Source organism: Polistes dominula, unplaced genomic scaffold (genome assembly GCF_049000335.1).
Source record: "Polistes dominula isolate Pdom_NZ unplaced genomic scaffold, Pdom_raw_medaka contig_26, whole genome shotgun sequence".
Taxonomy (NCBI): domain Eukaryota; kingdom Metazoa; phylum Arthropoda; class Insecta; order Hymenoptera; family Vespidae; genus Polistes; species Polistes dominula.
In genome coordinates, this window is record NW_028300939.1 from 3,578,132 (window position 1) to 3,591,234 (window position 13,103).

The 13,103-nt window shown below is 43.1% G+C and overlaps 1 protein-coding gene and 1 long non-coding RNA gene across 2 annotated transcripts; both read left to right on the top strand.

Moving 5' to 3' along the window:
* The first annotated feature begins 8,687 nt into the window (after window positions 1-8,687).
* On the top strand, window positions 8,688-10,614 carry LOC149032902 (cleavage stimulation factor subunit 2-like). The gene is made up of 3 exons (XM_089171462.1): window positions 8,688-8,896; window positions 9,878-10,452; window positions 10,552-10,614. The coding sequence occupies exons 1-3, from the start codon at window positions 8,688-8,690 to the stop codon at window positions 10,563-10,565; spliced, it is 798 nt and encodes a 265-aa protein (XP_089027588.1). The 3' UTR covers window positions 10,566-10,614.
* Window positions 10,615-10,679: 65 nt separating this feature from the next.
* On the top strand, window positions 10,680-11,007 carry LOC149032903 (uncharacterized). The gene is made up of 2 exons (XR_016176201.1): window positions 10,680-10,758; window positions 10,850-11,007. It is a non-coding gene; the product is annotated as an uncharacterized LOC149032903 (long non-coding RNA).
* The last annotated feature ends 2,096 nt before the right edge of the window (window positions 11,008-13,103 follow it).

The window sequence follows — 13,103 nt, forward strand, 5'->3', positions numbered from 1 at the left end:
GAAAAGTGGTTTGTTTCGCGATCTTTGATAGCAGTACAGAATGAATAATTATTTTTCAATGGTGACGAGATCATAATAGTTTGATTAAGTGCATTGTTAGGACATTTTTATAAATATTAGTATTATTTAATTTTTTTTAATAAAAAAGACAAAAGAATAATACAAAAATGAGTAATTTAAATATTTCCGATCAATCCCTCATGGATAAATTAGTGCGGAGTGTATTCGGTAAGAGGTTATACAATTTTTATTGAACAATTGATATATTAACACTAGAACTACCGACTGATCAAAATGACTGGTTGTATCATTTGTTAACAAGATTTCGTTTGGAAATTTAATTTAATATTTTGTAATTATGTTATGACTTTTTCTAAATTCATGTATTTCATAATATAAATGAATTATTTTGATTTTCTGCTTCCATTTTTCTGATATATAAGTGTGATATACCTATATATACCGACTGATCAATTCGACCGGTCGTCATTTTTAATGTTTCTAATTTGAAAATTTCTTAGAAATTACGTCAATCCGCTACTGCGACTGTTACAAAATATATTTTTCTTTAATTTAAATGTGATTACATAAACATTATAATAAATAGAAGGTTTTGAAAAGAGAGACGATTATACGGTGATAAAAGAATAGAGGGGACAAATATGACGAAATAATGTCCTACATATATAAGGATACAGCGAGCACGCGTGAATAACTAATCTACAATTTTTATTCAGTCTTGTAACTCTATTCTAGAAATGCCGAGAAAAAAAACCTGAAATTTTAGAAGTCGTAACAAATATAAGAGAAGATCTTTCGGATATAAACCAAGATGATTTTGATTCTGAAATTGAGCCAGCAGATATCAATCAGATGAAGTGTGTATTTTCTCAGACAGCAATAGTGAAAAAGAGAACATCCTGAATGTACCTAGACCAAGAAGACTTTTTAGATTGTCGTAATCTTTGGATGAGAATAACCGTCGAAAAGCTGAAATTGCTGCTGATGGAAATATCTAGATAAAAATAAAACCTTGATCCACTCCAGGAAGAAGATCAATAAATAGTATTTTCAAAGCAGTAACTGGACCAACAGCATATACAAAACAAAGTAAAATGAAGGGCAGTGTTAGTTCTTTGTTTTTGATAATCAATCGACGAATGATAGATCATATCAGAACATGCACAAAACTAGAAGCTTTCCGAGTTTTTGGTGAAAAATGGGATCTATCTCAAAAAAGTTTTACGCTTTTCTTGGAATTTTAAATAAACGTGGTGCTTATGAAGCAAAGAATTTGGAATTATCTTATTTATGGCCTAAAAAGTGGGGACCAGCGTATTTTTCAAGAACTATGAGTAGAAAGGAGTTTATGGATATTTTAAGATTTACCCGCTTCGATAAAAGAAATGAACAGAGTGTACGATTTTAAACGGTTAAATTTGCATTGATTTCAAATGTTTAACTTATATTCAATGAAAATAGCAAGAATTGTTACGCAATAGGACAAAATATTACAGTCGAAGAACAACTTTTCCTAAGCAAAGCAAGATGCTATGCCGATTCATGCAGTATATTCCGAACAAACCCGATAAGTTCGGAATAAATTTTTGATTGACATCTAATGTCCCAAGTAAATTTATAATAAATGGGTTCCCGTATTTGGGAAAGGACGAAACAAGAGAGTCATCAATTCTTTTAAATGAGTTTGTCGCCCTGAAGTTAATTGAACTATTTACCGGTGCGGGAAAAAATGTAACAACCGATAATTTTTTTACTAGCAAATCACTGGCATCAAAATTATTGGAAAAACGGACTACTTTGATTGGAATGATTCGTGCAAATAAAAAAGAATTGCTGAAACTGGCCAAACAAAAAAAAGATTATGTACCTCGATTTTCATCTAAAATATATAAAACAGATAATTGAACTTTGACAGTGTATAAAAGTAAGCCAACGAACAAAGTACTACTACTGAATACGAAACATAATTCAGTGAATATCAAAAAAGACAATGAAAAACTGCTTAAAACCATAATTTTTTATAATAAAACCAAATTCAGGGTAGACATGACGAATTAGATGTCCAGAAAGTATAGTGTGAAGTCAGGATCTCTTCAAGTATTTTTTAACATTCTCGACTTAGCAGGAATAAATGCCTAGGTTTTACACAACGAAACAATTGGTGAAAATATATCGATGATTGTTTTAATTAGCAGAAGAACTTAGCGTAGAGTATAAAGATCCATTTGAACTGGAAAACTTGAATAACCTCTTGAAAAGCCCCAAGAGTTCTAATATACGAAAAACTGGCCAAATAGGTTTTTGTAATGAAAATAAAACTATGAATATATGTGCTGGCCGTAAGAAACATGTTTGTGGGGAATGTACATTGAAAAAAATATTTTTATGTAAAAATTGTTTTGATCAAAATAATAACTAGGCCTAAATAAAAAACAAATAATGGGTACTTTTTACCCTATATCTATTTACTATTATCTATATTATCTATTTACCTTTCATGTAAACAGATGTATATATTACGTAATTGCAATATTAAAGTAAAATATATTTTATTTTCTTTAAAACTTTTCTTTTAACTTTTATGTTTAGCCAACTAAATCGCACCAGTCAAAATGACCGATTTGGTAAAAATAGGTAAATAACAATTGTTGGTAGTTCTAATTTTAATCTTTCAATCTATTTATAGGTTTCATTTATTTTTCTATAAAAAAATTAATACATTATTTTCTATTTTTCATTAAGGCCGGCGATACATGTAAAATAAAATAAAAATCGAATTTTTTTTTTCATAAATAGTTAGTTTAATATTTTAAAAATATGCCTGTAAATTTTTAGAATAAATTCGCATTATTTATCGATTAAAAATTTATTTAAGTGCTCCGGCTCAACTCGGCGCTAGACGCGAACGCTAAACTTTGAACGCGTTTTACTCGAAACGACTTTTTTCAAACTGTGGTGAAAGATATCTAAAAAAGGTTCTAACTGATTCTTAGGAAATTTAGCACACATTTTCTTTATAGTATTGCCTTCTAGTTAAACTTCAAAAATACTACAAAAATTTTGAAAAATTGCCATTTTTGACCCCAAAAACCGTTAAAAATAAGGTCAAAATAAGACTCTTTTTTTCTGAGTCGTGCCAATTTACGATTTTTTGACTTTTTAGTTTTTCCTTATTTCAACTAGAAGATACATGTTTTATAAACAAGCTCCGACCCGTTTTTTAATTTTAGATTGCTGTAACTAAAGCTAAAAATCACCATGTTTGATGTGTTTCGCCACGAGGGCCTCAGGAGATTAGTTACTACGGCGGCCATTTTAAAAAAAAAATTTTTTTAAAATCCAATTCTTATATTTTTATATGTAATGAATTCACATGCTAAATTTTAAAACGATTCATTTATTCCATCCATTTTAAATAAGTCTCTTAAAAACGGTCAATATTTAGGCGTTTACATGTATCGCCGGCCTTAAAGGATACATCAATTTATGCTAAGTTTTCTATATGCATGCATCTTTTTGATTTGACTTAAAGGACATATTCGTATATTAATGTTTATCAGTTGACAATTTTGAAAGTTTTAAATAGAAATAAAATATGAAGATTTATTGAGAATTTGTTTACAGTTGAAAATATCCCGTATGAAGCAACCGAGGAGAACTTGAAGGATATTTGGGAACTTCTTTCCCTAAGGTTACTAGGCGCGTTAAGGTGAGTTCTCACCACGCGAGGAACAAGCCGCGGAGAAAGGAATGGGCCAATGAACTCCGTGTGGAGGAAAGAAATTTCCGTTTATTTCTTTGATCCCGTGGGACGATATTTTATTTGTCGGCGTGGTGTGCCACGTGGTCACGTACAGAAGATACTGTTGATACACAGAAGATACACAAGCGCGCGATGAGAAGAGTGCGACCGGACGGTGCGACGGACGAGGTAGAAGTGATGTGGTTTTTCCTGCGTGTGCACCGCCACGGCGATCCCGGCATCCGGAAGTGGGGAGAGCAACGGTCGCAGTGGTCACTCTTCCGCTCTGGCCAGTCAAAAAGGCGTGGTCAGGCCAATCGGATGCCCCTGCGGAACCGCGATACGAGGTGCTTGCGTAAGTTAGTGCTGTCGGCCGAGAGATGTCAGCACATTTCCTGCGCGCGCTGCTACAGCTGCGCGCTGTTGGCCGAGAGGTGTCGACACCGCGCTGGTGCGAGACGCCACAGCCACTCCCCCTCTGGACCGGCTGCCGGAGGCAGGCGGAAGGTACTTCTGCGGAGGATGTTGGGCCGATGCTTCTATCTGAGCGCTCCGCTGCTAGGCATGACGATGCCTGGTTCGGTGGAGGGCGGTGGCGAGACGATGAGAGGTCTGGACGCCGGAGGTGGGTCCCGAGTCACTAGCCGAGTTTCAGGTGCTGGCAGTGGTGAGGACGATGAAGTTGACGACGGCGGAGGCGGTGCCGAAGACTGCGTCGTGGTGAGAGCCGGTGCAAGGTCCAGATCCTCTGGAGTCTGGGCGGATGTCGACAGCTCCGGAGCAGGCGAATGGGTGGGTGCGTCTGACGGGTGGTCGTCCGAGGTGTCCAGGTATGCTGGTTTCAAGGCGTCTGTGGACACGGCTTTTTCAGCGCCGTTCACTAGGATGACATATACTTTGTCATTGATGCGGCGGATGACTTGGTGTGGTCCTGTGTACGGAGGTTCGAGCGGTTTCCTAACCGTGTCGACTCGCAGGAAAACGTGCGAGCATGTTTGGAGGTCCCTAAAGAAGAACGGGCGGTGGCGCGAGTGGTCCGTTGCCGGTGTAGCACCTAGTGTCTTCATGAGTTCCCGTAGCTGGCCGACGAAGGAGGTCGGGTCGACGGGTGAACTGCTGGGCGTGAAGAAACTGCCGGGAATGCGAAGCGTTGTGCCGTAGACCATCTCTGCCAGCGAGGCTTGCAAGTCCTCCTTGTATGCGTTCCGTAGGCCGAGTAGCACAAGAGGAAGTGCGTCGGGCCAAGGAGCTCGAGCGCACATTAGTGCTGCCTTGAGTGTTCGGTGGAACCTCTCTACCATGCCGTTGGCCTGAGGGTGATGAGGTGTGGTGCGGATCCTGGTGGCCCCCGAGGCCTGAGCGAGTGCGGCGAAGAGTGCTGATTTGAACTGGGTACCCTGGTCCGAGGTGATGGTGAGCGGACATCCCTTGTCCGCAATCCAAGCCGATGTGAATGCCCTGGCGATGGTTTCCGCCCGGATGTCCTTGAGAGGAACAGCTACTGGCCATCTGGTGAATCGGTCGATGATGGTAAGGCAGTACCGGTATTCTCCTACCTGGGGCAGCGTGATGAGGTCGACGTGCACATGCTCGAATCGACTTTCCGTGGTCTGGAAGCGGGAAAGCTCTGCGCGGTTGTGTCGCGCGACCTTGGAGCGTTGGCACGGTAGGCAGGCGCGTGCCCATGCGGTGATGTCCTTACGTAGACCGGGCCAGATGAACTGCCTCGATACCTCTCGTACCGTTGCGCGGACACCCGGGTGAGCCAGACTATGAATGGCTTCGAAAGCGGCTGTGCGGAGCGAGCGGGGTAGGTATGGTTGTACTCGCCCGTCGTGTATGTCGCAGGTCACCTCGAATCCCTCGATGTTGAGTCGCTGGAGGTTGAGTGAGGTGCGTGCTGCGAGCGCTGGGAGCTCGTCATCCCTGTCCTGTGCTGCGGCGATGGCCTCTGGGCTGAGTGCCGAAGGTAGGCTGATGGTGGCGCAGGTTGAGGTTGGCGGCGTCGGCGATGACGTAGTGGCGCTTGTTGGCCCATCCGGAGCTGGAGCGTCCTCCTTTGTCCGGGAGAGAGCATCGGCGACGATGTTGTCTGCGCCGTCCACGTGCTGGAACGTGATGTCGAACTGGAGCAGGAAGTCCAGCTGACGTTGTTGACGTGGTGAGGCCTTGTCCGAGGGTTGGTTGGCCGCGAAGGTGAGCGGACGATGGTCTGTCAGTACGGTGAATGGGCGACCCTCGAGGATACGCCGGAAGTGGTGAACTGCCAGAAAGACGGCTAGGAGCTCCCTATCGTAGGTGCTGTAGCGAGCCTGCGTTGGTGACAATGTCTGTGAGAAGAAACCGACAGGCTGCCATTCTCCGTTGACCAATTGTAGGAGCGCGGCGCCAACGGCCGTGCTGGATGCGTCGGTAGCCAGTCGAAGAGGAGCAGTAGGTGACAGGAAAGCGGTTTCCACTACTCCGGCAAGGCTGCGTCGTGCGTCCTCGAAGGCTCGATCTGCTGCGTCGTTCCAAACCAGCGGACGCCGGCTGTGCTTGGGAAGACCCCGAAGAAGCTGGTTGAGCGGCGCCTGGATGTGAGCAGCATGCGGTAAGCTCCTTCTGAAGAAATTGATGACGCCCAGGAAGCGTCGAAGGCCTTTTAGTGTGGTAGGCTTCTGGTAGTTCTTGATAGCGTCGATCTTGCGCTCCGGAGGGCGAATGCCGTTGGCGGAGACCTGGTAGCCCAGGATAGTGACGCTGGGCAGTCCGAGCTGGACCTTGTCCTCCTTGTAGGATAGGCTGGCCTCCCGTAGACGGTCGAAGAGCACCCGTAGGTGACGTAGGTGTTCTTCGTGCGAGGAGGACCGGATAAAGAGGTCGTCGATGTAGCTTCGGACGAACGGTAGGTCCCGGAGTAAGGAGTCCATAAACCGCTGGAACGACTGTGATGCGTTTCGAAGACCTAGCGGCATCCTCTGGAACTCGTACAGTCCGAACGGCGTCGTGACCGCTGTTTTCTCGATGTCTTTCTTGGCCATCGGAATCTGGAAGTATGCCTCCTGGAGGTCCAGTACCGAGAAGACCGAGCAGCCACCGCTATCCTCGAGTAGGTCCTCGATGACAGGAAGGGGATAGCGATCCGGAAGCGTGATGGCGTTGAGACGGCGGAAGTCTCCCGTAGCCCGGAACCCGCCTGTAGGTTTTTCCACCAGGTGCAGAGGGCTGGCCCATGGACTCGATGAAGGCCTGATGACTCCCTGACGCAGGAGGCGGTCAAACGTGGCTTTCACCGCTGCTAGGCGCTCGCCGGAGAGGCGGCGTGGTCGCTCGAAGACAGGCGGTCCGGAGGTTATGATGCGATGCACCACTGAGGAGCCCTGAAGCGCCGCTCCCCTCTCTGAGGGCTGGGCGAGGTCTGCGTACTCAGCGAGCAGCTTGTCGTAGGCGGTGCGATAGTAGAGATCCGAGGGTCCCACGATGGCGTCGACCCCGTGAACGGAAGCCTTCCGATAGTGCATCGTCGATTCCTTGGAAGAGGCCGGGTCGATCAGTCGTTGCTTCTGAATGTCCACAAGGAGGCCCGTGTGGTTTAGGAAGTCTGCTCCTAGGATAGGCACGGGCACGTCGGCGACGGTGAAAACCCAGGGGAACTCGCGCTGAAGACCCAGGTTGAGCGTCAGTAGGCGTCGTCCGTAGGTGTGGATCGGTGACCCGTTGGCCGCGATGAGCTGGAGACTGTCCTGGGACAACGGTCCGGAAACCAGACGGCGCGGCAGGAGTGATACCACGGAGCCGCAGTCGATGAGCATCGCTTGTCTGAGCGAACGCTCGTGGACGTGGAGGCGGAAGTCCGAGAAGGATCGAGCGGCGTCACCGTGTACCGCCAAGTTGTGCGGCGGCGCTACTAGTTTAACGCCCTGTCCTGTTCGTAGCTGCATGGTGGAGTGCAATTCCGAGCCTTCTCCCGGAATTTCCGATGGTAACGACACCAGGATGATTTTGCTGGCGCGCTGCCCCCCGAGGCTGCGCGTGACCGGGCGCGTGATTAAGAGCGTGATTGAGCGCTGAGGGTGACGGTCAGCTGGTGGAATTGATCGGTCATCCGGTTGAGTTGATCGGCCATCCGGTTGTTTTAGATGGTCAGGTTGGCGAGTACTGCGTGCGTTGCCGTGTGTTCCCCGTCCACGTTATCCCGCTGAGGTGGAGGCCTTAGAAGGGCGGTGCCTGGCGGAGAGAGATGGCACCCCCGTCGGGTGGCACAGACGCCCTTCGCGAACTCGCAGACGCCGTCGGCTTTGGCGGCGAGCTCGCCCAGGCCCATGGTCTGCCGGAGTCGCAGCAGCTAGGAGATTTGCGGAGGCAAGAGGTCGAGCCACCGGACCCTGATGGCGTCGTCACTGACGCTGTCGCCGGCGAGGTGGCGCATGTAGCGGAGAAGCTGAGACGGCGAGCGGTCGCCCATGGTGAGGCCGGAGAACAGCCTCTGCAGCCGCTTCTCCACGGTGTCGCCGAAAAGAGCGATGACGTGCTTCTTCAGCTGCTCGTATTTGCCGGTAGCGGGTGGCGTCCTCAGCACATCGTGGAGCTCCCCGACTGTGTGCTGATCAAACTCTGCTACGGCGGCGTAGTAGCGGTCGTCGTCCGAGTGCATCCCGTATTTCCCGAAGATGGCCTCTAGCTGCACGAACCAGAGGTCCGGGTATTGACGCGTGAAGGGTGGAAGGCGGCAAGGTCGGCGTCCGGCGTTGCAGGGCTGGCTGGCCTCGGCGCAGGTGCAGGTGCAGGTGCAGGCGGTGGTCAAAGCGTCGGAGGTCGGCGTAGCAGCCGGTGCCGTATTCTGGCGTTCGGTATCGCGCTGGGAAGCTTTGGCGCGTGTGATGGGCATCTTCCTCTCTTTTCTTTCCTTTTGAAGGCGAAGAGGTGCCGGTGATAAAGGAAAATGTGGTACTCACGCGAAGATGGATGGCGCCGGAGAGCACGTAGCGTTAATGAGCACGTGGTGATGCAGAACACGTGGTGTTGCCGAGCACGTGGTGCTGAGAGTCCAGTGGTATGGAGAGCACGTGGTGCTGAGAAGATGGTCCTCGGGATCACGTCGGGGTCACCAATTTGGGAACTTCTTTCCCTAAGGTTACTAGGCGCGTTAAGGTGAGTTCTCACCACGCGAGGAACAGGCCGCGGAGAAAGGAATGGGCCAATGAACTCCGTGTGGAGGAAAGAAATTTCCGTTTATTTCTTTGATCCCGTGGGACGATATTTTATTTGTCGGCGTGGTGTGCCACGTGGTCACGTACAGAAGATACTGTTGATACACAGAAGATACACAAGCGCGCGATGAGAAGAGTGCGACCGGACGGTGCGACGGACGAGGTAGAAGTGATGTGGTTTTTCCTGCGTGTGCACCGCCACGGCGATCCCGGCATCCGGAAGTGGGGAGAGCAACGGTCGCAGTGGTCACTCTTCCGCTCTGGCCAGTCAAAAAGGCGTGGTCAGGCCAATCGGATGCCCCTGCGGAACCGCGATACGAGGTGCTTGCGTAAGTTAGTGCTGACACCTCTCGGCCGACAGCACTAACTTACGCAAGCACCTCGTAATGCGGTTCCGCAGGGGCATCTGATTGGCCTGACCACGCCGTTGATTGGTCAGAGCGGAAGAGTGGCGGTGCATACGCAGAAAACCACATCACTTCTACTTCGTCCGTCGTACCGGCTGGTCGCACTATTCTCATCGCGCTCTTGTGTAAAAAGTATTTTCTGTGTATCATCTGTACGTAAACACGTGGCACACCACGCCGATAAATAAAATCTCGTCCCAAGGGATCGAAAATAAAATCGGAAGTTTCTTTCCTCCGCACGGAGTCTCATTGGCCTATTCCTTTCTTCGCGGCCCGTTCCACGCGTTAAGGAGAACGCACCCTAACGCGTCTAGTAACTAGGGAAAGAAATTCCCAAAGATATATTCAGCAAAGTTGGCCCAGTACTTTCCTTCAAGTAAATCTTCTCATTAATTTTTCTTAGAAAACAAATTGTTCTTGTTTTTTTTATTGATGATGCATTATCTAACAATAAAGAATTTTTCTGGTATATGAATTAAATGTCTGTAATAATTAAAATCTTAAATTATTTGTAGATTGAGATGTGATCGTGAGATAGGGAAACCTAAGGGTTATGGTTTCTGCGAATACAAGGATCAAGAGACAGCATTTAGTGCGTTAGAAAATTTTAATTGTTACAAAAGTGGAAAAAGTACGCTATGCGTAAGAATTGCGTGTACAGAAAAGAGTCGTATAGAAATGCGGAGTCTTTTAAAGGGACAGAAAACTGAGAATCTGTATGGAGAGGCAGTTCAAGTTGACAAAGCTTCCGAAACAATTAATAAAGTAGTAACTTCCCTTCCACCTGAAAAAATGTTTGAATTAATGCAACACATGAAGATATGTGTGGAGAATAATCCTAAAGAAGTACGACAGATGTTACTTCAGAATTCACAATTTACCTATGCTTCATTACAAGCACAGTTAGCAATGCGAATAGTGGATCCTCATACTGCTGTTAGTATGTTACGTAAAGCTAATCCAAAGCTAAGCGTTTTGACATCTTCAGAAAAGTCAGTGGTACATGAGATTCCACCACGTATCAAAGAACCATCGGCAGCAGCAAGACCTTCACCAGTAGTTGTCATTGCTTCTGAACCTCTTTTTGAAGGTATTACTACAATTAATTAAGATATTCAGTATAATTAGGAATAAATAAATTTAAGACAATTAATTTTTATCTTTTTCAAATATATATTATTTTTGGCAGCAACCTTTCTGTAGTAGAAAAAAATAAGAGGTATTGTTAATATTTTTAAGTAATTATTACCTAATAATTCTCATTTATTATATTAATTTATTCTTTTATGACTTTTTAGCTTTTACCGTGATCTAAGAGTTAATGGATTTGGTAGAGATCCAAAAGATTCAAGAAATCCTCGTATGTCTATTGATCCAATAATCGCTAAACCTACTCGTAAGTTTTTATATATAAATATTGCAAATCAATATATGCAAAAGATTTTACAGATAAATATCTATCTTATATACATGCGATGATCTTACAGCTCCTGTAACCGTAGAACCTTCTATCATAACAAGCACTTCCCATCATATAGTAGCAGATTTTACAGTTCCACCACCACCTGTGGTTGTTTTGAATACGAATAAAGGTGTACCTCCTACCACCGCTCTTACAACATCTACAAGTACTCCTACTTCTTGACTTATGAGGGGAATGTCGCCAGCAGCTAATATACCAGACAGTAGGTTGGATAAAGAAAAGGTATGTAAAAATACAGCTCTCTCAATGATACACAACAAAAAATATTTCTATATGTTTCAAAATAATTATTTATTTTTACTTATAGTCAGAATTAATATCTATGGTATTACTTTTATCAAACGAACAAATGGCCATGCTTCTACCAGAACAAAGGCAAAGTATTTTACTTCTTAAAGAACAAATTGCCAAAAGCCAGCGTTAACAATATATTATATTTGTATTATCCTTTTTAAAAGTATACTAGTCTATAGTATACTAGTAATTTTCTTTATAAAATTAATATAAAATACTCATTTATAAGAGAAGATTTATTACGCTTACTTCACAATAATGAAAAAAGAAAGAAAGAAGAAAATGAAAAATATAATTTTCCCTGTCGAGATAAGATGTGTAGATATTGGCGGCTTCTGAGACACACATACACAAAGTGCCTCTTAGATTGTAGACTACTACACTACTACTATAGCTAAAGGAATACATATCTTTGTGAAATTTCAAACCGCTTTTTTTTTAACAAATAGCTCAAATATATACGCTAAGTTTAAAGCCATAATGAAAATTTTCGTGAACTACCACAATTATGCCAGATATATGTATAAAGAATCGTTGGACCAATCGGGAACCACCTGAAAATCCTGTTATAAGATATGTATATAAATAGCGAGTAGTATAACAAGTGCTCACAATCAGAGTTAGTAGTTTATTATTCATATTTTTTGAGAATGTGCTTACAGTATTATTAACACTGAAACTATACGGACAAAGTCAGTCGAATTTACTGATTCAAGAAAAGCTAGTTTCTATTAGTTGTATATAATTTTTGTTAAATATAAATATTTTTAAATTTAAGTATATTTTTGTCAACATTTTGTTTAAACAGAATTGACGTAGAATGGATATTTAAAAAAAACTAAGTTTTGATTGATTATTTTTTATTTTTTTTTTAATTTCAATTGAATTTATATATGCCAGTTAAAAATATTACTTTAAATGAAATGAGTCTCTATTATTAAAATATTATTTAACAATATACCTATTTGTATTAATTCTTATGTATTTTTATACCAATTTTTTTAATTTGACATTAAATAAAAGTTAAAAAATATGTAAATAAACATTTATATTTTCTTTTAAATTTCCTTTCAAATATTTAAAGTGGTAAATTCATTTCCTGCGAGATTGTCATTTTTCTTCGTTATGAATTTTTCTCATTGCATGAAAGCATTTTGAAATAGTCTTTGAAGTAACACTTAACGCTTTTCAAAACTCTAAAATCGTTTTAATTGAATTTTTATTTAGTTACTTTTGCAATTGCAATTTGTAAAATTTTTTCTGCTATCTGAGACCCTGTTTTGTCTTTTACATCAAAATAACGCTTTTGAAGATGTTTAAAGAGAATATTAAGAAATCTAACTGTTAAGATAGAATCCCTTCCTACAAAATATGTAAGGATGAGGAAAAAATGAGGGATAAAGAGTGTGTGTGCGTGTGTATGCAGGAACATTTTGGGAAGTTTCTATAAGAGTCAAGTAAATGCCTTTATTTGGTGCATGCAGCAATTGAATGTGAATATGAATGTGAATATGAATGCGCATGTAATAGCGTCGCGACTGAAAGAAAGCGAGCGCGTTTCATCGTGTTTGAAATACTACATCATCAGATAATATTGCTTTGTGCATTATGAATGCTCCTAAGTCTGCGAATATTCTCGGTCAGAAAGTATCGAAAGATCCAGTCTTTATCTTATCCGAAATGGTCTGGAGATTCCGATAAAAAACATAGGAAGTTGCGATTACCAATAATAGGTATATAAAAGCGACGAACTCTCACACTTATAAATATGATTTTGTTACAAGTGTGTTTCATGTATATATGTTACCGCTAAAGCTCGAAAACAGTTTATGTACAAATTACTAATTTAATCTGTAGAATAATGGATACGCTTTTTAAAAGTGCAGAATCAAGAGTTTTTTTGCAATTTACTATCTTACATCTTGCTATTTAATGAAGAAAAAAAAATAATTTTATATCGCGCT

Coding starts and splice junctions, on each gene's coding strand:
- LOC149032902 (XM_089171462.1), top strand. CDS start 8,688: ATGTGGTACTCACGCGAAGATGGATGGCGCCGGAGAGCACGTAGCGTT. Junction 8,897..9,877: donor AGGTTACTAGGCGCGTTAAG/GTGAGTTCTCAC, acceptor AATTATTTGTAG/ATTGAGATGTGATCGTGAGA.